The 25307-nt window shown below is 38.5% G+C and overlaps 1 protein-coding gene across 6 annotated transcripts in view; it reads left to right on the top strand.

Moving 5' to 3' along the window:
* Positions 1–25087, top strand: part of LOC135310905 (nipped-B-like protein) — a 165757-nt gene extending 140670 nt beyond the window's left edge. For 3 of the 6 annotated variants that reach the window (XM_064440023.1, XM_064440022.1, XM_064440024.1), the window contains 18 exons: positions 511–645; positions 2095–2193; positions 3347–3400; positions 4580–4688; positions 5253–5389; positions 7065–7205; positions 7522–7615; positions 7726–7880; positions 8144–8234; positions 16276–16449; positions 16984–17174; positions 17965–18072; positions 19432–19632; positions 20028–20174; positions 21644–21939; positions 22249–22423; positions 23034–23219; positions 23786–25087. In XM_064440023.1, coding sequence (XP_064296093.1) covers positions 511–645; positions 2095–2193; positions 3347–3400; positions 4580–4688; positions 5253–5389; positions 7065–7205; positions 7522–7615; positions 7726–7880; positions 8144–8234; positions 16276–16449; positions 16984–17174; positions 17965–18072; positions 19432–19632; positions 20028–20174; positions 21644–21939; positions 22249–22423; positions 23034–23219; positions 23786–24151 — 2859 coding nt within the window. In that variant the 3' untranslated portion in view covers positions 24152–25087. Of the gene's footprint in view, positions 1–510; positions 646–2094; positions 2194–3346; positions 3401–4579; positions 4689–5252; positions 5390–7064; positions 7206–7521; positions 7616–7725; positions 7881–8143; positions 8235–16275; positions 16450–16983; positions 17175–17964; positions 18073–19431; positions 19633–20027; positions 20175–21643; positions 21940–22248; positions 22424–23033; positions 23261–23785 lie in introns of all 6 variants that reach the window. The other 3 variants (XM_064440026.1, XM_064440027.1, XM_064440025.1) reach the window with 2 other exon arrangements.
* The last annotated feature ends 220 nt before the right edge of the window (positions 25088–25307 follow it).

Below are 25307 nucleotides of genomic sequence, written 5' to 3' on the forward strand. Positions count from 1 at the left end.
TTGAACAGGTTTTGAACAAGGTAATATGAAATGAAGCTCCTCATCCTTCTCCTTAGATGAAGCCTAGGAAAATGGAAAAGATTTGCTGCATGTATCTTATCCATAAGCTTTATCCAAAGGCTTTTGAATTATTACAGTCCAGATCTACAAAGGGTCTTGTGTGTTCCAACAAAGTAGCTAAAGCATCATCACATTTAGTTCGTAAGCTCTTGAATTAAGAAGTGGAATTATACATTTGCAACATCATGAGCTCTTAAAAGGGGGGGTATAAATGGAGGAAGCATTTCAGTGTTCTAGGGACTCAGCCAGAACCTTTAGAATTGTTGCAAATACAGTGGTGCAAGTTATGCTGACCTTTTGTATAAATACACTCCAGAATATTTTAGCTGCCTTTTCTAAATACATTTTGCAAGTCAGATTGGGTGATCTTCAAATATTAATTAATGTAATACATTAATTAATTAATATGTCTGATTTGTTTTCAAGAGCATAATGCTTTTCTCTTCACAGGATACTGGTATCAGTGTCAGAAAGAGAGTCATAAAGATACTTAGGGATATCTGCATTGAACAACCAACATTTCCCAAAATTACAGAGATGTGTGTGAAAATGATTCGGAGAGTCAATGACGAAGAAGGCATTAAGGTAGAATGAAACATATCCTTCAGGATTTTAATTATCATAATGTGTTCCTATATTTTGAAACACCCCACACACACCCCCAAATCAAAAAGTATTTCATTGCTTCTTCATTGTAATTTTTATGATTTTTATTCACTTTTAATTTTTGAGAGCAAATATCTTGGCTTTCTACATTGCTGTCTGACTTGATTTTCTTTCTTTTCTATTTTCTTCAAGTTCTTGCTGACAATCAAAAGACTTTAAAAAGTTATTGTCTAGAGTTTTTTTTTTTCTTCTTGCAAGTGTTGCCTCTGGTACGTCTCTTTTCTAACAAGTAAAATTGGCATATAAAAGTCCTTTCTGCAAACAAACTTTAAGTCAAAATAAAAGTACTTGATGTTAGTACATGCAAGATTTGCAAGTTCAGTGTATAAAAATTATAAAGTATTCATCTGTACTAATTTTTCATTAATTCTGAGTGTTTAATGAATCAGTTGTTCCCCCTAAAATGTTACTTATGTGATCATATTCTATTCTTTGTTCAATGTATATGTAGAAGGGCATAAAATTAAGATTGTGTTGAATCATAAATGTGACATTGATGTTTTTTGTTTGATTTGGCAAAGGTAATTTTTAAATTGCTGTGTAATTAAGAATACACCTGTAATAATTTTGTATCACACTTTCAGTGGGATTTGAAATCTGCAACTTTAAAGCTGCAGCATATATTTTTACCACTTGAGATATGTTAATGCCAAGTGGCTTTCAGAGAAGACTGTTAATCAAGTAGATGAACAGCTGGATCCAAGGTGCTGCTAGGAAAGGAGTATGCCCTTGTTCTCTCTCCTCCTTTCCCTTGCCTTTCCAGCAACCTCAGAAAGATGAGGCAGTATCTGCAATGTATTTTTTTGTCTCCATGGATGAAGAATGCTTCTTACAACCATATGCTTTATAAATAATTCAGGAATAATTAGTTCACTTTCATTCTATTCCATCTTTTCCTCCATCCAAACACATAGGAAGGGAACAGACTTCCTATGTTTGGGTTGGGAGACTTGGCTTCTCTCTCTTCCCTACCTTGTCACAGCTGTTCTGAAAATGCCAAAGTAATCCACAATTGCTGCTAATTCTGCTGTAGAAATTGTAATCTTGTGTTCAGTTGTCAGCTTCTCAGGGTACTATGTTTTCCTGAGGAATGCAAATCAGTGCAGGAAAGAGGTAACTCCATTTTCTGCAGCATCCGTTCCTAGCAATCATTCTAGTGAAGCTTGCTTGGAGGCCAGTATAACTGCTGTAATAGTAGATCTGGGTCTGTCTCAGATAACATACTCTACAGCAGTCTCACTTAGGTTGAATAATTCCTTATGAAATGGCACGTATCATCAACAAATCTATTGTATGGATGTATTAGAAATAACGCCTACGAGCCAACATAAACCTATTTATTTCTGCGAATATTTTTTTTTCCTTCAGAAATTAGTAAATGAGACATTCCAGAAGCTCTGGTTTACTCCAACTCCACACCATGACAAAGAAGCAATGACCAGGAAAATACTAAACATCACTGATGTGGTATGTTAAACAAATTCAAATTAAGTTTCGTGCAAAATTTGATTATGTTTTTAGTATCTTTGAAATATTGTCTGTAGTCTTTTAGAATACAAAAAATATGCAAGTAATTGTTACCAGATTATTTTCTTTATATGTCTCCTGACACTGAATATATGCTAGAATTATTCATCTGATGGAACAGGCTCTAGGAAACTTTAAATGCTCACTAATCTGCTTGCAGTGATAACTGAGACCACATTATATTCAGGTTGTGTAAAATATTTATTCAGTTAAAACACAACAAATTTCTGTTGTATTTAACATTTTCCAGGAAATGCTAGTAGCAGCGTTTAGTTAAGCCTAACTAAGAAGTTGTCTTTCAAAAGAAAAATTTCCTCAATTGATAACATTTATTTTGAAAGGTTAATAAGCTGTCTTAACAAATACAGGGTCATGTTCTTACCCAGGGTAAACTAGTATCTGCATAATTTTATCTACTTTTTAGGAGCAGCAAATTAAATAGCATATCTCAGAAAAAATCTGTTTCAAATAAAATGCTTATACACTTGTAGTGAAAACGTGTTGTGTAAAACCCACTGTGCTGAGAAGGTATTTTATTATCAATTATACCAAGATGTACATATCAGATAAAAGTACTCACTTCACTAATTAAAATTATGGGTTTAAACTCCATCCTGCTCTTCAGTATTTCAGATCAGTCAATTTGACTTCAGCCGAATTCTCAGTTCTCCTGCCAATTCTATTTTGGAGCACCCGTGAACTGTTCCTGACATATACCAGTGAAGGCTTAGTTTGTTTGTATAAATATATACACACATATTCATTTTTAATATGTCAGGCTTGTATTTGTGCTTTAATCTGTACAAAATGTTGTTCTACAAAACCAAATTTTGGTTTATGTTAGAGCCAGCAATCTCCAGTAAAATGTGTAGGCCTTTTATTGTATGGGATACAAATTCTGGGATCTCTTAAATGGTGAGAACTATTTTTCAAATGTAGAAGACAGTTTCTGATCTCCAAAGATATTGTACTGAATGTATACAAAAAAAATACATCTATGCATGTTTACTGATCTTTTAATATGACATCTGTATTGAAGTAATTTTTCTTCAGATGCCTTTTTTAACCCGTTTATTCTCAAAATTACTTTTAGGTTGCAGCTTGTAGAGATACAGGATATGATTGGTTTGAACAGCTTCTTCAAAATGTAAGTAATGAATTTTGAATGTATGGCACAATCACTGTTAAGAATTTTAACATTTCTTTTGATACTAAAACACATTGAAGGGAGACTACAAGAGCAGTCCTTTACAGTAGACAAATTCAATTCATGCCCTTTAAACATCTGACCTTTTTTTTTTAAATCTTCATTGTTATAATTTTCTTTGTCTCCAACATAACTTACTTTCTTTCCATATGATCTGTTTTAAAAATACTTCACTTTCTGTTTTGGGGAGGATTTTTGGTTTTCTTTTTAATTTCACGGTCTCTTCAGTAATGAATGACATAACATGAAGTCCACAGCTAAGATACTTAATTCTGAAATAAGGCCTCTAGTGTAATGTAGATTTTTAAAAAATGGTAGATAAGTGTATTTTCACATCCAATATATTTGTTGCATGGTTTATAGAAGCAGTGAATCTTCAGAGTATAGCTTACTTCTACATTGTATTTTACTCTGATTTTTTCTAAGACATGAGCTTGTTTTGTTTATATCTCTCAGCCTGTGTTATTTTTCACCTCTACAACTTGTATGCGCTCATTAATTTTCAAGCAAAATTAACAAAAGCATGCATGGGGGAATTAGAGGTCTCCAAAGATTTTTACTTTAGCCTGGAGTGCCATGAAAATAGGTAGCCAAGTAAACCAAAGTGCCTCTTAATGCCTGCACTGAAGAAAAAGCGACAGTACAGGCTCAATTATATTAACTGATTAAAATGTTCATAGAACTATGTTTCATCTTAGTTTGATATTTTTGCTTAGTGTCAAAAACAACGTTCCTTTTGAATTTGCTCTTTTTTTTTCTAAGCATTTTAAAAACCCTTCCTAACTCCTATTAGTTACTGCTGTCAAGTACGACTACATTATTTTCTGCATTATTTCATTAAGTACAAAGTTAGCCTTCATCCCAATGCAAAAATCAGTAGAGCTGTTCTCTTCTTTTTGTCGCAGTTAATTTTTCTTTACTTCTCATGCATTTTGGTTTGATTTTTTTTTTTTACTTCCCTTAATTTTTTCTTCACCATGTAACTTTTATGGAGAAGTTAAATGCTTTTGTAGTGCAAAATCCTTGTGTATCCATAGTAATTGTTATAAAACCAGCATGTATCCAATGTAAATGAATGCATGCTTAATACTAAATCATTTTCTGTTTCATCTGTTATAGCTGTTGAAGTCAGAAGAGGATGCCTCATATAAACCTGTGAAAAAAGCCTGTACTCAACTTGTTGACAATTTGGTTGAGCACATACTTAAATATGAGGAAACCTTATCAGGTAATATTGTTTACAACCCAGTAGCTCCTTTGAATTTTATATGATACTGTAACAGTGGTTCAAATTATTATCGTGAAAAGTTACTGTTACAGAATTCCTATTAAAAAACTGATGGTAATGAATTATTGCATTTAAGTTCATTTTGAACTTTTGAGCACTGTATAATAATAAACCTTCCCTAATTTTCTCTAACTAACCACAATAACAGAACTACTTTTAAAATAACTTGTTCAAACTTTCAGATCACTAAAAAAAAGTGTGGCAAGCTTTATTTGCATGAATATGTTCTACAGTTGTAATAGGAATCATTGGCTTGGCCAGTGTTCTGTGTACAGTAAGTAGTTTAAAAACTAGTGATGTCTTTGAAGCATCTTTGCTTCTTTTTTCACATATTTTCTGATCACATACAAACGTTAACACATTATGTTCCCATCTCTAATCTATTAAGAATATTCTGTATTGATCTTGAAAGTTATGTTATGAAAGAGATATTCATATGATGTTTTGGCTATATATTTTTCATTGCTCAAACATTATTTTGTGTATTTTCTAATTTTTTTGCAGATTCTGACAACAAAGGTGTGAATTCTGGACGCTTGGTTGCTTGCATAACCACTTTGTTCTTATTCAGCAAAATCAGGCCCCAGCTAATGGTCAAACATGCCATGACCATGCAGCCATACCTGACCACTAAATGTAGTGTAAGTAGAGAAAATTAGAAAATCAGGGGGGTTTTTCCCCCCAGATAATTAAGCATGGAAATTAATGGTTGTCTTGTATGCTTGATGACATTGAAGGTAGGAAAAGAGAAATAAAAATTGTGTTTCTGTTTCATGAGCATCATATATTCTGGAGATGATAGGTCCTTTTGATGATCTCTGTAGCTTCTAAGATGCCGTTTCTCACCCTCTACCTCCACATTTTATAGCCAAATGAAACTGAAACCTGTGCTGCCTCTTTCCCTTGAGGACTAAAACCCAGTTTTTCACCTGCTACGAAATAACTTCTTAAAATTGTTTTGGTTTATAGTCACAATCTTAAAAGTAGTTAAGATTTAACATATGATATGGTTCTGTAAGATAGAGTGATCTAACATATAGAAAATATATCAGAAGGAAAATGTCCTACTCTATCCTCTTTAGCACTTCACCTTTCCCTTCCCTAGCTCTGGTGTTTTTGTATTCCCCTGTAAGACAGTTTAGCTCACAAAAATAGTAGAGAGCTATAATGCTGAACCCCCCACTCTGGTAAAATGGCCCCCCTCCTCTGAAACATTGCATTGCTTTCTGCAATTTTGATTAGCACAGTTGGCTCAGTGAAGGTTGTGATGAACCCCTGATCTGGCAGAAGGAGCAGGGCAGGATCATGCAGCCATGGCTCAAGGAAGAGCTTGGCTGAGTGGGTGGCAGCAATCCATTACATTAGGTCAGCTGCCCAGGGAAGAGCAGGCTTGAGAATACTTGTTATTGGCTTAGCTTGTAGGTATAGCCTTGCGTTTTACAGGTTCAGCCCTGGAGCATTCTCTAGACACATCCACAACAGACTTCTAGAGCTGCTTCTGATCAAACAGTATAGGAAAGGATTATCTGATTAATTACTTGCTGCAACATCTCTTTAGTGTATTACGTAAGTTTTGTACTTATACAGGTTGAGATGAATTGTAGAATTACCACTGTCAGCCCAAATATGTTAAATAGCTTGATAGTAGCATTTGGGAATTATCCTATCGTGATTAGTGATCTTGATTTGTCAAAAAAGTCAATTTCTAGTAGGATGTATATTTAATATATAAACATTTTCCATAGATCCCTCACAATACATATCCAGTCATGATAATGTAAACCAGTAGTCATTTTAGTTGTAATTTCTATATTTGTGCACGTAACTATCTATTTTGTTTAAGCCACATTCAGCCATAGCACAACTTCATTTGTTGTTGATACCTGTTGCCAGGTGTCATGTGTTCTCTAGTGTGCATGTGTCAGGAAGAGTTCCTAGATTTGTTGTAGGACTCCAAAGAATTATCGGGACCAAAAGTTTTCAGGACTGTCACAGCCTTGATGAGAGGTGAAGTTTTGCTTCTACAGATTTTCCCCCACCTCCAGAAGTTCTGTAGAAAACAAGAACTTGCTTTCAAAATAATATGTAATTTAAAAGCAGATGTAAACTATATAAATATTCTTTTAAATCTTTACCAAATATCTTGCATAAGATACATAATTGTATTATACTATTATGGAATTGTATTATATTAATATGTATTTGTATGTAAACATATTAATTAATACATATGTATTACATAATACATATTACGAATACTTAGCTTATAGGTAACACAGCCAGAAATGTTAAATGCTATAAATACTGTTGTTTCAGACCCAGAATGATTTCATGGTGATCTGCAATGTTGCAAAAATCTTAGAACTTGTAGTGCCACTAATGGAGCACCCAAGTGAGACCTTTCTTGCCACTATTGAGGAAGACCTTATGAAACTCATCATCAAATATGGCATGACGGTAAGCGTTTAATTGCTGCTATTCAGTTGAAATTGTGAAATACATAGTTTTGATTTAAAGAAAGTCTGTCTTCATTATGAAGATAATTTTTGAGCCATGAAAAATCAATGTTCTTTGTTTACTGGTGTTTGTATGTGTTGTTGCTATATTTTAACAATTATAAGTTTGGGCAGGTTTTCAGAGCAGTCTTGGAGATGGACATTACATCTGTTAGATCGTTAGTTTTAGTTCTACATAGCATTTTCCTACATAACTTCACAAAAATCTCAGATTTAACTTCTAAATATATAACTCATTTGTTTTTTCTTGATCCTAGGTTGTTCAGCATTGTGTGAGCTGTCTTGGGGCTGTTGTGAACAAGGTTACCCAGAACTATAAATTTGTGTGGGCCTGTTTTAATAGATACTATGGTAAGTAAAATCACAACATGTAATTGTCACTTTTCAATTTTGGCTACAAGTCTTGTCCTAGGGATACATCGTGATTAAATACTGTGATCAAAACTTTTATCTTACTGTAGGTGCACTTTCGAAATTAAAAAGTCAACACCAAGAAGACTGCAATAGTACAATACTTACGGCCAATAAACCAGCACTCCTTAGATCACTTTTCACTGTTGGAGCATTGTGTCGGCATTTTGATTTTGATCAGGAAGATTTTAAGGGCAACAGTAAGGTAAAAAAACTTGTATTTACTCTCCACATCTTATGTATATTGGATGCTCCACTTCAATTTGAAAGCACAGTATTCCTAGTCCCTCAAAGCTATGTATTTTATCATAATGCATGCAATATATCTTTTTGGTTTGTAAATACATGGTTTTGCAAAGGTCATGCAGTAAGACAGTGTTTCTCCTTTTTGATATTTATGCTTTTTATAAGAGATTAAAAACATGTTTCATCTTCAAATAGCTATTATTTTTGTTTTCATTTCCTCAGGTTAACATTAAGGATAAAGTACTTGAACTGCTGATATATTTTACAAAGCATTCAGATGAAGAAGTACAGACAAAAGCCATTATTGGCCTTGGTAAGAAATATTAATTATCTTTATTATTCTGCTACAGTCAAAATCCATGCATTTCAGTAGGAATTCATTTATTTGTGTAGTGGCAGGGGAGTTTGTTTAAAATCAAAGTTCACTGCATGTTTTATTTCAGAACTGGCTATAGAAATGTAGTCAAAGTGATATTTTGAAGTTGCATATTTATGCAGCAGAGTGGATGCTTTTGACAGTGAATGCCTTTTTGATGTGTGACCAAGTCTTAAAAAGCATCAGGTTTCCAAACTGATGGAGATGATGTTTTTTTTCCCCACATGCAAGTATGTTGTAACTCCAAATCTTGTTTTTCAGTCCACAAGGTATGGTTAAAGAATAACTAGAAAAACCACTGGAAAAACTTTGAGAATTTCAAGTGTAGGGGCAGATATTCCACAGGAGTAAAGGAAACTCTGGCAGTTTATACCAACTGGGGGATGCTCTGTGAGATTTCACAAGGCATTGAGATGATGTCATAGTCTAAATTTTACAGTTTGTTTTGTGATTTTGGCAGTACTGCAATTTTAAATAGATTCTTTATCTGAAGGCATTAGTATAGTATCTCAGTGACTTGCAGTAGTAAATGAACTGTCATTGAGTGGTTTGTATCATGTTCATCCTCTGCTCAAGGACAAAAACTGTACACATGAGAGAATCTTGTGTGGGCAGATCGGCCTTGCTTTCTGGAAGAGTTCAGTTCATGGTTATGGTTTAGTCTAAAGAAAGTTGTCTCCCATGCGAGTGAGCTTGCCATTGTATGGTTTAACTATAGACAAGATTTTGCCTCCTTATGCTGCTCTTTAAGTGGCTTTTTAGATATCCTGCTTTGGCTCAGGCTAGGGGAGGACTCTGAAGATAAGGACTGAAACTGAATCTTGATGCTCTGTGAGAAAATTATTTCAGACAGCTCAGTGTAATTAATGGCTTTAGAGTTGCCTCTGTTGCAGGAGCAATGCTATGGTGTTCAGACTAGCTGGGTGTTTTTCTAGGCATTGTATCAAGATGCACGCTTACTGAGGTCCATTCTAATTTAATTGTCCTCTACAGAATACTGCACGTGGGATAGGGGCTGTCTTCCTAACCATAGACATGATTGCTTTACTCATGGATGCTGAGAATGTTGCATTTGTCAGAAATGTTTCTAAATGGCTGAAGAGCAGCTCTGTGGAAAGGGACCTGGGGGTCCTGGTGGACAGGAAGCTCAACATGAGCAAACAGTGTGCTTGCTGTGGCCAAGAAGGCCAACAGGATGCTGGGTTGCATCAACAAGGGCATCGCCAGCAGAGAGAAAGGAGTCATCATCCCACTCTACTCAGCGCTTGTCAGGCCACACCTGGAGTACTGTGTACAGTTCTCGTCCCCTCTATACAAAAAGGATGTGGCCAGGCTGGAAGGGGTCCAGAGAAGGGCCACCAAGGTGATCAAAGGACTGGGAAGCCTGCCATATGAGGATAGGCTGGGAGAACTGGGTTTGTTCAGCCTTGAGAAAAGGAGGCTTAGAGGGGATCTCATCACCATGTACCAGTACTTAAGGGGTAGCTACAAAGAAGATGGAGGCTCCCTTTTTACAAGGAGTCACCTGGAGAGGACAAGGGGGAATGGACACAAGTTGCTCTTGGGGAGATTCCGATTGGACAGGAGAGGGAAATTTTTCACAGTGAGGACAGTCAACCATTGGAATAATCTCCCCAGGGAAGTGGTTGACTCGACCACGTTGGACACTTTCAAGAGTCGTCTGGACAGGGTGCTGGGCCATCTTGTCTAGACTGTGCTCTTCCTAGAAAGGTGGGACTTAGATGATCCCTGAGGTCCCTTCCAACCTGGGATTCTGTGATTCTGTAATTACAGACTGAACTGTGATCAGTTTGGGGGAAGAGGAGGAAACATGGGTGGCTATCAGTAGGCATTCTTCAGATTTATTTTTCGTTGCTTGTAAGCATGTCAATCTTCATTTTAATTAAACCTCAGACCCCTTATACTAAGAAAGAAGGTCTGGTTGAAGATGTGAGGGTTGGGGGTAGCCTTGGCTACAGTGACCATGAGATGGTGGAGTTCAGGATCCTGCATGGTAGAAGCAGGGGCAGCAAGTAGAATTACAACCTTGGACTTCAGGGGAGCCAACTTTGGCCTCTTCAAAGACCTGCTTGGAGGAATCCCATGGGTGAGGGCTCTAGGCGGCAGGGGGGTCCAAGAGAGCTGGTCAGTATTCAAGTACCACTTCCTCCAAGCTCAGGAGGAGCCAGGAGACCCACATGGATGAGCAAAGAGCTTCTAGAAAAACTCAAATAGAAGAAGGAGGTTCACAGTATGTGGAAAAAGGGACTGGCCACTTGGGAGGAATATAGGAATGTTGTCAGGGTATGCAGAGGTGCAACGAGGAAGGCCAAGGCCCACTTGGAATTAAATCTGGCAATGCATGTCAAAGATAACAAGAAGGGCTTCTTTAAATACATCAGCAGTAAAAGGAAGACTGGGGATACAGTGGGCCCACTGCTGAACATGGTGGGGGCCCTGGTAACACAGGATGCAGACAAGGCGGATTTACTGAATGCCTTCTTTGCTTCGTTCTTCACTGCTAAGGCTGGCCCTCAGGCATTTCAGCCCCCAGAGGTGAGAGAGAAAATCTGGAGAAAGGAAGACTTCTTGGTTGAGGAGGATTGGGTCAGAGATCATCTAGGCAAACTGGATCCTCACAAATCCCTGGGCCACAATGTGATGCACCTGCAGGTGCTGAGGGAGCTGGCAGATGCTGTTGCTAAGCCACTCTCAATCATCTTTGAAAGGTTATGGAGAACAGGAGAAGTGCCGGAGGACTGGAGGAAAGCAAATTCTCCCCAATCTTCAAAAAGGGCAACAAGGAGGACCTGGGAACTCTTTAAACCAGTCACCTCCATCCCCAGAAAGGAGATGGAGCAGTTAATCCTGGAGGTCATCTCCAGGCATATAGAGGATAAGAAGGTTATCAGAAGTAGTCAACATGAATTCACCAAGGGGAGATCATGCTTTACCAACTTGATAGCCTTCTACGATGGCGTGACTGGCTGGGTAGATGAAGGGAGAGCAGTGGATGTTGTTTACCTTGACTTCAGCAAGGCTTTTGACACTGTCTCCCATAACATCCTCATAGGTAAGCTTAGGAAGTGTGGGTTAGATGAGTGGACAGTGAGGTGGATTGAGAACTGGCTGAACAACAGAACTCAGAGGGCCATGATCAATGGAGCAGAGTCTGGATGGAGTTTTGTCACTAGTGGTGTTCCCCAGGGGTCTGTGCTGGGTCCAGTCCCATTTAATATATTCATCAATGACCTGGACGAAGGGACAGAGTGTAACCTCAGCAAGTTTGCTGATGATACCAAGCTGGGAGGAGTGGCTGATTCATCAGAAGGCTGTGCTGCCATCCAGCGAGACCTGGGCAGGCTGGAGAGCTGGGCCAAGGGGAACCTGATTAAATTCAGCAATAGCAAGTATAAGGTCCTGTACCTGGGGAGGAACAACCCCATGCACCAGTACGGGTTAGTGGTTGACCCGCTGGAAAGCGGCTCTGTTGAGGAGGACCTGGGAGTGCAGGTGGACAGCAAGCTGACCATGAGCAAGTGTCAGATTTTACACCTGGGGCGTAGCAACCCTGGATGTACACAAAGACTGGGGAACAGGAGGCTGAAGAGCAACTCTGCAGAGAGGGACCTGGGGGTTCTGGTCAATGGCAAGTTGAACATGAGCCAACAGGTTGGATATTAGGAAAATGCTTTTCACCCAGAGGGTGGTGGAGCACTGGAACAGGCTCCCCAGGGAGGTAGTCACGGCGCCAAGCCTGACGCTATTCAAGAAGCACTTGGACAACTCCGTCAGAGACATGGTGTAAATTTGAGGTTGTCCTGTGCAGGAACAGGAGTTGGACTCAGTGATCCTTGTGGGTCCCTTCCAACTCAGGACATTCTATGGTTCTATGAAAGCCTTTGACTCTGTCTCCCACAGCATCCTCCTAGAGAAGCTGGTGGCTCATGGCTTGGATGGGTGTACTGTTCGCTCAGTAAAAAACTGGCTGGATGGCCGAGCCCAGAGAGCTGTGGTGAAGGGAGCTAAATCCAGTTGGCAGCCAGTCACGAGCGGGGTTCCCCAGGGCTCATTGTTGGGGCCAGTCTTGTTTAATATCTTTATCAATTATCTGGATGAGGGGATCGAGTGCACCCTCAGTAAGTTTGCAGATGACACCAAATTGGGAGGGAGTTTTGATCTGTTCGAGTGTAGAAAGGCTCTGCAGAGGGACCTGGACAGGCTGGATTGATGGGCCGAGGCCATTTGTATGAGGTTTAACAAGGCCAAGTGCCGGGTCCCACACTTGGGTCACAACAACCCCATGCAGTGCTACAGGCTTGGGGAAGAGTGGCTGGAAAGCTGCCTGGTGGAAAAGGACCAGGTGAACATGAGCCAGCAGTGTGCCCAGGTGGCCAAGGCCAACAGCATCCTGGCATGTATCAGGAAAAGCGTGGCCAGCAGGAGTAGGGAAGTGATCGTGCCCCTGTATTCAGCACTGGTGAGGCCCCACCTCAAGTACTGTGTTCAGTTTGGGGCCCCTCACTACAAGGACATTGAGTTGCTGGAGCGTGTCCAGAGAAGGGCAACAAAGCTGGTGAAGGGTCTGGAGAGCAGGTCTTATGAGGAGAGGTTGAGGGAAGTGGGGTTGTTTAGCCTGGAGAAGAGGAGGCTGAGGGGAGACCTCATCGTTCTCTACAACTACCTTGAAAGGAGGTTGTAGTGAGGTGAGTGTTCGTCCCTTTTCCCAAGCTACTAGTGATAGGACAAGAGGAAATGGCCTCATGCTGCATCAGGGGAGGTTTAGACTGGACATTATGAAAAACTTCTTTATTGAAAGAGTGGTCAGGCATTGGAACAGGCTGCCCAGAGAGGTGGTAGAGTCACCATCCCTGGAGGTGTTCAAAAAACATGTAGACATGGCACTTCAGAGCATGGTTTAGGAGGCATGGTGGTGTTGGGTTGACGGTTGGACTTTTGATGATCCTAGAGGTCTTTTCCAACCTTAATATGTCTATGATTTTATGATATTCCAACAGAAACAGTCTTGGGAATGCTTCAGATAGTTTTCAAGAGAAGACCTTAATAGGTATATGAATAATGACAGAGAGAGGTATAAATCTTAAATCTGAAGCCAGGTAGTAGACACCTCTAACCAAGGGGATGCAGTACTGGACCTGATGGTCACCAATGCAAGTGAGCTTATCAGCGATGTTAACATTGGAGGCAGCCTGGGCTGCAGTGATCATGCATTGGCAGAGTTCACACTCCTGAGGGATATGGGAAAAGTAAGGAGTATAGTTAGGACCCTAAATTTTAGAAAAGCAAACTTCCAGCTCTTCAAGGAGTTAGTCAGAAGGACCCCCTGGGAAACAGTCCTCAGGGCAAGGGAACAGAAGAGAGCTGGCAGAACTTTAACGACATGTTCCATAGAGCACACGACCTCTCAGTTTCTAGCTATAAGAAATCAGGCAAGGGACAGGTGTCCTGGGAAGAGACCAGCATGGCTGAGTTGAGACATGCTGGTCAAACTGAAGAGCAAGAGGGAACTGCACGGGCAGTGGAAGCAGGGACAGGTATCCTGGGAAGAGTATAGGGACACTGCCCAGTTGTGTAGGGATGGGGTCAGGAGGGCCAAGGCATGGCTGGAGCTGAATTTGGCAAGGGATGCAAAGAATAACAAGAGCAGCTTCTACAGGTACGTCAAGCAGAAAAGGAAGGCTAAAGAAAGCATAGCACCCCCACGCCCCGCAATGAACAAGAATGGTGGCCTAGTATCAACAGATAAGGGGAAGGCTAAGGTACTCAACAACTTTTTTGCCTCAGTCTTCACTGGTAACCTCTCTCCTCACCCCTCCCGAGTTGATGGACCGCAGGATGGAGTCCAGGGGGGTAAAGCCCCTCCCACTGTAAGGGAAGATCAGGTTCATGACCATCTGAGGAACCTAAACATATACCAGTCTAAGGGACCTGATGAGATGCATCTCAGAGTCCTGAGGGAATTGGCTGATGTAGTCGCTAAGCCACTCTCCATGATATTTGAGAAGTCATGGCGGTCAGGTGAAGTCCCTGGGGACTGGAAGAAGGGAAACATTGTGCCTATCTTTAAAAAGGGTAGAGAGGAGGACCTGGGGAACTACCAACCTGTCATCCTCACCTCTGTGCCTGGGAAGATCGTGGAACAGATCCTCCTAGAAGCTATGCTAAGGCACATGGAGGACAGGGAGATGATTCAAGACAGCCAGCATGGCTTCACCAAGGGCAAGTCCTGCCTGACCAACCTAGTGGCCTTCTATAATGGAGTGACTGCATCAGTGGACAAGGGAAGAGTTATGGATGTCATCTATCTGGGCTTCTGTAAGGCCTTTGACATGGTCCTCCACAACATCCTTCTCTCTAAACGGGGGAGAGTTGATGGGTGGACTGTTCGGTGGATAAGGAACTGGCTGGATGGCTGCATCCAGAGGGTAGTGGTCAGTGGCTCAATGTCCAAATGGAGACTGGCGACGAGTGGTGCCCTTCAGGGGTCCGTACTGGGACCAGTGCTGTTTAATATCTTCATCAATGACATAGTGGGATCGAGTGCACCCTCAGCAAGTTTGCAGATGACACCAAGCTGAGCGGTGCAGTTGACACGCCAGAAGGATGGGATGTCATCCAGAGAGACCTAGACAAGCTGGAGAGGTGGGCCTCTGTGAACCTCATGGGGTTCAACAAGGCCAAGTACGAGGTCCTGCACCTGGGTTGGGGCAACCCCCAGTCTCAGTATAGGCTGGAGGATGAAGGGATTGAGAGCAGCCCTGCGGAGAAGGACTTGGGGGGTACTGGTGGATGAGAAGCTGGACACGAGCCAGCAATGTGCACTTGCAGCCCAGAAAGCCAACTGTATCCTGGGCTGCATCCAAAGAAGCACAGCCAGCAGGTTGAGGGAGGTGATTCTGCCCCTCTACTCTGCTCTGGTGAGACCCTACCTGGAGTACTGTGTCCAGCTCTGGAGGCCTCAACAGAGGAAGGACATAGAACTGTTGGAGCAGGTCCAGAGGAGGGCCACAAAAATCATCTGAGGACTGGAGCACCTCCCCTATGAAAAAAAGGCTGAGAGAGTTGGGGTTGTTCAGCCTGGAGAAGAGCAGGCTGCAGGGAGACCTTATAGTGGCCTTTCAGTACTTAAAGGGGGACTATAGGAAGGATGGGGACAATCTCTTTAGCAAGGCCTGTTGTGACAGGACAAGGGGTGATGGTTTTAAACTGAAGGAGGGCAGATGTAGACTGGATATAAGGAAAAAATTTTTTACAGTGAGGGTGATGAAGTGCTGGACCGGGTTGTCCAGAGATATTGCGGAGGCCCCATTCCTGTAAACATTCAAGGTCAGGTTGGATGGGGCTCTGAGCAACCTGATCTTGTTGAAGATGTCCCTGCTCATTGCAGGGGGGGTTGGACTAGATGATCTCTAAAGGTCCCTTCCAACCCAAAGTGTTCTATGATTCTGTGAAACTTTATTTTTCTGTGATCATTTTGTTTTCTTTTAAGATTTTATTTATATATACTCATGATATTTATTAGTTTTTCCACATTTGCTCTTCCTCCATATGAATAAGTCTTTCAGCAGAATGTTTTTCACTAAATGTATTATAAAAACAATGGGTAATTTTTGGCAGTGTTTCTCCCTTGCTTTTGGGAGAGCTTCTAGTCATTCAGATACAGACCAGTACACTGAACATGCTTCCAGACCTGTATAACTCTTAGTGCACCTTCTCTGGGTCAGCACCCCATCTTTATCTGTCAGAGTCATGGCTAATAGAACTGTCACGGCTAACAGAACTCCTTATAAGCTTTGAATGGTGTCCATATGCAAAAGCAATGCTATTTGTACTAGAAAAAGCTATGCTACTGAGAGAAGATAAATTTCATACCTCTATTTTGAAGAAAGACTTAAAAAGTAGAAATAAAATTTCTAGATAATAATGTGGAATATTTCCTCTTTTCTTCCACTCCTAGGATTTGCATTTATACAACACCCAAGTTTAATGTTCGAACAGGAAGTGAAGACGCTGTACAACAGCATTCTTTCAGATAAGAACTGTTCAGTAAACTTAAAAATCCAGGTGTTAAAAAACCTCCAGACCTATTTGCAAGAGGAGGATACACGTATGCAGCAGGCAGACAGAGACTGTAAGTGTTGAGTTCTTTTGTGCTAATGAGGTATGCAAAACCTAACTTTCTTGCATACAACTACTATATACGTGAACTGAGTCACTTAAGATTGTTATCTAGTCTATAATATTGTACACAAAGTATCTTAGAATAATTTTCAAAAATTCATTATGTGCATAGGTATATTGAGAAGTGTAGCTTATTATTTACTTTCAAGATGTATAAATCCTGAAAGCAATTAGGAATGCATAATTGCTGTAAGGATGGTAGTAATAGTTTTTATCAAAATCTTCTCTAAGGTTAATTTGCAGATACAAAATAAGAAATTTTAAAAATTAAAACCTTTATTGAGGAACAAGACTTTAAAGTTGTGTCTGTCTAGTTTTTTTAAGTATATTTGCCATCAGACCGTTCTATGTTTCATGAGATCATAAACCCATTCTAAGACAGCTGAAATGTGTATGTATCGTAAAGTTTAAAGATCAGTACGCATCAAGTAATGGCAAAGATTATACTGTGGTGAGTGTGCAATTGCTTTTGTCCTTTTTACAGGGAAAAAAGTAGCAAAGCAGGAAGACCTGAAAGAAATGGGTGATATATCCTCAGGGATGAGTAGTTCCATCATGCAGCTATATCTCAAACAGGTCCTTGAGGCTTTCTTTCATACCCAGTCTAGTGTACGCCACTTTGCTCTAAATGTCATTGCACTGACATTAAACCAGGGTCTCATCCATCCTGTTCAGGTATGGTAGACTTTTATGATGGGGGGTTTTGTTATTCAGGTTTTCAGAGGTTTTTATGCTTGCTAAATACATTTCTTGCTTTCCTCTTCCAGCTCTGTTACAGTAATTTCTTATTGTAGCAAGGAGCCTTTACCGAAAGCATATTTTGAAATCTCTTTTAGCCAATGAGATTCCAAATGCTGTATTTTCTTGTCTTTGGATCAAGATGTAAAAGCCCAGCCAGGGCCTAAAGAGCACTTACAAATGTACATTGGATCATATTTCTGTTATATTTAGAAAATTCAGATGTATGCCAAGCTGTTTTCTTTATTGGATTCTTTATCCTGAAAACTGTGTGAGCTTGCCTCCACCTCAGTCCCCATGTGCTCCAAACACTATGAAATTCCAGAGTCAATGTCAGAACTTCAGTTATCATCTCTATTATTCTTTGCTTACACAATATTTTTGTAATTATTTTTTTATACCACAGCCATTGTGCATGTTTAGTCATAAGTGGTGTTTTCTTTTTTTAAATGGCATTTTTTTGTAGTGTAAATTGACTTTAGAGTTTGAGAGAAATGGAAATACTACCTGAAACCTCACACAACTTCTATCATTTATAATGCTGGTCTCTTGTGTATTTTGTGCTATCTGCTTGCAAAAAGTAGCCAGGTAGTAAGTTGCATAGAGCTTCCTATTCTAGTTTCTGTAGTAGTCAGAATATAAAAAGAACAACAGTGTAATAGAAGAACAAAGAGTGAGAAAGAGGAGGTACAATGACTCAGAAGAATAATGTCATTTGTTTTTCAAGTGCGTGCCGTACTTAATTGCTATGGGCACAGATCCAGAGCCCTCTATGCGAAACAAAGCTGACCAGCAGTTGGTGGAAATAGACAAAAAATATGCTGGGTTCATTCACGTAAGTAACTCTAATTTATCATTTTACGAAATACTGTTACATTCTCCGACTTAACACTTGAATAGTCCTCAGCTGTAGAAAAAGAATATAAAGTAACAAATAAACAATAACTGTAAGCAGTTGTAAAGAAGATCCTGACTCTTTTCCCTGTTCGGAGATTTCTGTTCTTAGAAATAGAAAGGATATAATAATTTGAAGCATCTCTTCCAGTCGAAAATTTCCTTTAATTCATAATTCGCAGTAGTGTTTTCCTCACTGAATAGTGCATAAGAGCATTTATTTGATAAGAGGTAAGGACAGCTGTTTCATAATGTTTAGCAATGATTTTCCTGTATCAGTAGACTAGGGGAGAGACCACCTTGTAAAAGTAAAGGTCCTTAGTATATATGTATTAGAATGTTAAGGCATCAAGGCTTTATAAATTGTAACATCTTCCTATGCTCCTTCTGCTTAGATTAAGAACTGAGGGATCTTGCTGAAAGGAAAATCTGAGGGCTAAGTGAGGACTTGTGGCGTAGTGCCATTAGTTCTGCTTAAGATCTGAAATTGAGCTGCAGCACCCTCTCCTTATTTCAGAAGGCCCCAGTCTTGGTTCAGTGTGTGTACTACATTGTGGGACTTCCCAAATATGATTCTATTCCACTGAAATTGGAGCATTGCACTGTTCATGGCATCCAAACAGATACCTAATCCAGTAGGTGAAGGCTAGCAGATTAAATTTGCTATGTAGGCAGCTGGGATTTAAGACAATGTATAGATGAAGAGACAACTACGCTGAACAGAAGCAGAGGTGGCATGAGGAGAGTTGGATATGCAGCCTAGCTAGAGATTGTTTGTTCTGAAATTGGAGCAAGAGCCTTGAAGTAAGTAAAATCAGCTGGAAACTACGAAATATATGCAAAAACCCTCATTTTCTGTTTGTCAGTCCTATTGTACTAATATGGACTCAGTTGTTGGTTTCACTACAAGTGACATCAAGTATACACATTTGGTAGAATATTCTGTTCATGTATGAAAACATTTCAGTATTCTTGAATATTGTTTAAATTTTAATACCTGGCTGCAGTGGGTAAACAAATTAGCTGTATGTTTCTAACATAGAATTTACAGTGAAAGCAGTTCACAAGACATTTTGGTCTCTGCCACAAAACCTGTTTTAATCTGTTTGCCAACTCAAAAGGTAGTAGTGCACCTCAGTGCATGTTTGAAAGTTAAACTTCAGATGAGCATCTACTTAAAAGGAAATAAGCTAAAAAACGAGCTGGCAATTTGTTGACAGGCATTTGTTTAATTTTCCACTTTCAGTTTTACTGCTTGAAAGCAATGGTTTAAATAAAAATAAATACTTTTCCATTTTAGATGAAAGCAGTGGCTGGTATGAAGATGTCTTACCAGGTACAACAGGCAATCAGTACCTGCCCAAAAGATCCTGTAAGAGGTTTTAGACATGATGAATCATCCAGTGCATTGTGTTCACACCTATACTCCATGATCCGAGGGAACCGTCAACACAGACGAGCGTTTCTAATTTCTTTACTCAACCTCTTTGATGATACTGCAGTAAGCATCACATTTCCTTAACTTAAAAATAAAATAAAATATAGCATTACAAGCTTAAATTCTTCTTTTACAATGTATTTTTATGACATAATTGTTAACCTTATTTCCCTAAGGTACTTTGTTTTACTTTGTAATATAAGGTGTTTACCTATATAATAGAATTCACTTGTTACTTTTGCATCATTCTGTACCTTTTTGTACTCAGTTTAGATTGATCAGAAAAAATGTATCTTCAGGTATGACTAAATTTTGCATAAATACATGTTGTTTGGGGGGGTATGTAGAATAAAATTTGTGATCATGTTTTTGCTCTAGACTTAGGAACACAGGATAAGTGTATAAATCTAAGATATTTGTATGTATATTTATATGTAACTTTTTTTTTTAACCTCCAGAAAACAGAGGTGAATATGCTCTTGTACATAGCAGACAATCTAGCCTGTTTTCCTTATCAAACACAGGAAGAGCCACTGTTTATAATGCATCACATAGACATTACACTCTCGGTTTCTGGTAGCAACCTACTACAGTCGTTTAAAGAGGTATGTGCATTTATATTTTAGTATATTTATTATGGTGGCATCATAAGCTTCTCTATAATTTGGTCAAGTTTTCAGTGAGTACAGTACCATTATTATGATATGGACCAGTAGCGTTGCTTTGTAACTGGTAGTTAAAAAGCAAACAACCCTCTCTGTTCTGGCCTGCATCTGGTAGACACTAGTTAAAAACTTTCCTTACATTGCTGCTTACGTTATTAAAAAAGAATTACAAATTTTGAAATCTTAACATTAAATCTATATCATTCCCTAATATTGCTAAATTAATTGGAATTAATATTAATTGCATGCATGTGGGAAGTACATGAACACAGAATCATCATGAAATATTGGTTTTGTTGTGGTTGTTCGTATAATTTTAATAATAAAATCCAGTTTGCTGTTTCTTTTGTTGTCAAGTAGCTGATGGCAGTTGCATGTGTGTCGCCTGGAAGACTTTAAATACATTGTTTATTGCAAGAAAAGAGTTCACGATATGTATTTTCTTAAGGTAGCATATAAGAACCCCAATAATGGTATAGTATCTGTTGTTATGGCAATACACAACCCTGTAAGAAAAAGGCCTCTGTTTCTGAAAGACTTCAGTCTTCATTTCCTGGACAACTTTAACAGTAGAAGGTCCAAACTGTCAGGAAACAAACCCATTTCTAGAATTTCCAATCCGACTAGTAAGTACAAGTCAGAGTTGATACCTAGAAAGTTCACTGCTTTGAATTCTCACCCTACCAAAGTCAACTTTTAATCTGCTAGAAAGACAGTACATTCTTTAGATGGGGGGACCAGTGTGTAACACCAGCACACAGAGGATGAGAATCCTACTTAGGACATCTTAAGTTCTGTGTTATGAAAAATCATACTATGTGCAGTAATAATGCAAGTGTGAAATTCTGTAGCTCTACAAGTAGTAGATCTGATTATTAGTAATACTATATATGATGACTTCGGGGTTTCTCTGGTCAGCAGTGTAATTAGTGTCAGAATTTTAACAGAGACAAGGATTAAAACCAGCTTGGACTAGTCTGTACCAAAGTACATATGGAAATATATGTAACACACAAAAATTATATTCAGGTGAAACAAAAAATGGAATTTGCTTCCTGATATATTATATATTTGGCCTTCTACTGCATTTTACTGTCTCTGCTAACAAACTTGAGCAGTCTTTTTAAGAATAACATGCCAGTGGAGTACTTATTGCTTCAGTTCCTTCTGTAACCACCTTGCAAAAAAATGTGGACTTTGGATCAATTTTTCAGGGGCCTTGCATTATAATTCAGCATCTTTTTGCTATAAATAATTTTAATCTTTGAATATCAAGTTATGAATTAATAACATTGTTCAGGCAATTCTTCCTAATTTAAGCCAATAATGATTTTGGAAAGATTTTTTTAGAAACATACATGATGCTACTTATCTTAATTTTGGAATGTGTGTTAATTTCTGTCTTGCAGTCTATGGTGAAAGACAAGAAAAAGGAAAGAAAGCCTTCATCAGATGAGGAGACCGAGAGTGACAGTAACAGTGGTAGTGAGAGCGAAAGTGAGGAGGAAGCTTCTAAGCCTCGGAGGTTACGGAAACGAGTAGACTCTGATTCAGATTCTGATGAAGAAAATGATATAAATGCTGTGATGAAATGTTTACCAGAAAATTCAGCTCCTTTAATTGAATTTGCAAATGTCTCCCAAGGCATATTATTACTTTTGATGCTGAAACAGCATTTAAAGAACCTCTGTGGATTCTCTGATAGGTAAGGATATTTAGATAATAGGCCATGTTATTATCTAGTGATTTCTTTGTAAGGATTACGTTTGGAAGTTGTTTTAAAGTTGATTGTTAATAATTGTTATAGCAATAGATTTGTATAAGAGAAAAAGCATAAATGTAATAGGTTGAATGTAATGAAACTTTGGCTTAGAAAAAGCAATGATTTCATTTCTTACCAGGATGTCTATTGTATATGATTATAACTACTTGTATTGAAGATTTTAAAAGCTTTTCCTTGAAATTGCTTTGGACTTTCCTTAAAAGCTCTTCCCTTTTTGTTTTCTTTAAACAGTAAAATTCAGAAATATTCTCCATCTGAATCTGCAAAAGTGTATGACAAAGCGATAAACAGGAAGACGGGAGTTCATTTCCATCCAAAACAAACTCTGGATTTTCTGCAGAGTGATATGGTTAATTCCAAGATCACTGAAGAAGTGAAGAGGAGTATAGTAAAACAGTACTTAGATGTAAGTAAAGTTGCTTTGCAGAAAATCTGAAATCCTTTCAAACAAGGTAACACAGTATAACCTTGAAAGTAGATGCTGATGAATTGGATGAACATTTCAAAATGTTAAGTTCCTGGTAATCTTATGCGATATACTGATAACTCACCATTTCTTTTCAGGATGTTTAGCAGGATTATCTTTCAAAGTCTTCTAATAAATGTAAACACAATAAAAATGAATTTCAACTAAAGGATATTAATATTTACAGAGTATTTTCTAATTTCTGGTATCCATCTTGTATACCTCTACCATATAACTTGTTCACTTTATCCCTGACTGTTTCCATCATAGGAACAGAGACTAGATCTAGTGTATTTACCTTCCCCCCACCCCCCCTTTAAAATATTAATTAGAGAAAACTTGCAATTTTGGAAACACAGGAAGAAAACTTATATTTCTACTAGAAAATGAAAGTAAAAAGTTTGTAGAACAAAACACAAGCTGTTGAAGTTGTCTGCCATTTGTTTTACCCTGTTTCTTTATCTTTTCTTTTGTTTTTTATTTAATATAGTGTGATATGAATGTCTGTTTTTAAAGTTAGAATGTGGACTGATCTGGTTTTTTTTAATAGTTCAAGCTCCTTATGGAACATTTGGATCCTGATGAAGAAGAAGAAGATGGAGAGGTGTCAGCTAGCACAAATGCTCGGAACAAAGCAATTACCTCACTGCTTGGAGGAGGCAGCCCTAAAAACAATGCAGCTGAGACAGAGGATGATGAAAGTGATGGGGAGGATAGAGGAGGAGGCACTTCAGGGGTGAGGCGGAGGAGGAGTCAACGTATTTCGCAGCGTATTACGTAAAATTATTTTTATGTGCTTATAAATGTCAGTCTATTATATTAAATGTACACCAAGTAATGTAATCCACATGAAAGAAAGCATTTTGTAGATAGAGATTCTCTACTTAACCGTTTATACAACTTTTGTAGAAAGTTTAACAGAAAAGACAATAAAAAAAACCAACACAAACTAGAAAATGAGATTTATCCCATATAAAAATTTATTAATTTTCCTTTGGAATGTACTGTGTGTTATCCTTTTTATTGTTGCCAAGTTTTTATGTAGCTTTATGATTTGTGTGTATATATAATTTTATATACCAATAAGAGATAAAGACACGGGTACAAATTAAGAGTATGTGGTTTTACAAGGATATGTTAACCCCTTGGCGCTGGCGGTCGCGGTGCGTCTCATTGCCGGCAATGGAATGTGTGCCGGGAAATCCCAACTCCCGGCGTCAAGGGATTAAAAGCAATAAAAGCAATAATTTCACTAAAGTTCTCTTGTGTAACACTTGGTCTTTTTTCCCCCCAATGTTTTAGTCATTGAGAAGGTCAAAACGAAATTCAGACTCTACGGAGTTGGCAGCACAGATGAATGAAAGTGTTGATGTCATGGATGTCATCGCTATTTGCTGTCCAAAGTACAAAGACCGACCACAAATTGCAAGAGTAGTACAGAAAACCAGCAATGGCTTCAGTGTTCAGTGGATGGCAGGCTCCTACAGTGGCTCCTGGACTGAGGCTAAGCGCCGTGATGGCCGCAAACTGGTGCCTTGGGTAGACACTATTAAGGAGTCAGACATTATTTACAAAAAAATTGCTCTAACAAGTGCTAATAAGCTGACTAATAAAGTTGTGCAGACTTTACGATCACTGTATGCTGCCAAGGATGGAACTTCCAGCTAATGAATTTGTACATGCAGCCAAATTTACAGGAATTGAAATAACAGAAAAATTTGAAATATCAACTTCCTGGCAAAAAAAAAAATAAAAAATCAGTTAAATGACGAGTAAGAATGGAACCTGGGACACAGGAAAAAAGAAGGAAATGTTTGATAAACATTTATGTGGGAGCTTCCTTCGCTGTTGTGCAGCAGAAACTTCTCAGTTCATTTTTACTCCCACTGTATTATAGTTTAACAAAAAATTGTTTATATCTTGAAAAAAACCTTTCTGTTTAAAAAAATAAACAAGTGAATGTTGGAAATTAGTCTGTTAATGTTCTTAATAAAGTGTTCTTGGAGTTTAACCTAGCAGCGGATGGCTTTCTTTAGCTTAGCCCAGTTTCCAGGGAAGCATTGTTTTTCCAGGCTGTAAAATGGCAGAATCTCCTGGATATATAATTTATTCTGTTGAAGAAAAGAAAAGAAAAAAAAGCATGCAGTATCTATGACCTATCTGCAGGAGGAGTTTTTGTAAATGTAGATTTTGATGTATTAGCTCACCCTGAAATAATACAAGAAAAGGGATCCCCAGCAAATCTGGTGGAATGAATACTGCAATAAATTTTTTTACTTCTTTGTTACTTGTCTGTTTCCATTTGAATTTCTTATTGTAAAGATCTGTTTAAATCCATTTATATTCTTTTGCAGTCTTTTATGTAAACTTTACTATATTAGTGGTTTTCAAAACAAGACATAAAATATTGTTTATACAGTTTGTATAGGCTGACTTCTGAATAATTGGTATCTTTTTATTTTTATCCCTTAAAGGGTGTAAACACAGGTTAACTCCAGGGTTTTATTGTATCCTGCAATATTTAGTATTAACTATATGATCTAGCACTGTGCCAAACACATTTTCAAGAGTACATTTTGATATAAAAAAAAAACCTATAGTTTACTCCTTGTATGCTTCAATTTCTTTCTAATACTGTCCAAATGGTAATTTATGATAGTTTTAATTTGGGGAAAACTGAATGACTATTCTGCTTGGGCTAACTGGCCATGTATGCATTTCTCTGGGTTAATATAGAGAGGTTTGTGTGAAAAGGAGGATAGTTACCAGTATCTGAGGAGTGAATGGGTATGAATCTGGGTAGTTACGCTACATTCCTTCACTA

The sequence above is a fragment of the Phalacrocorax carbo genome (genome assembly GCF_963921805.1).
Source record: "Phalacrocorax carbo chromosome W unlocalized genomic scaffold, bPhaCar2.1 SUPER_W_unloc_7, whole genome shotgun sequence".
In the NCBI taxonomy this organism is placed as follows: Eukaryota; Metazoa; Chordata; class Aves; order Suliformes; family Phalacrocoracidae; genus Phalacrocorax; species Phalacrocorax carbo.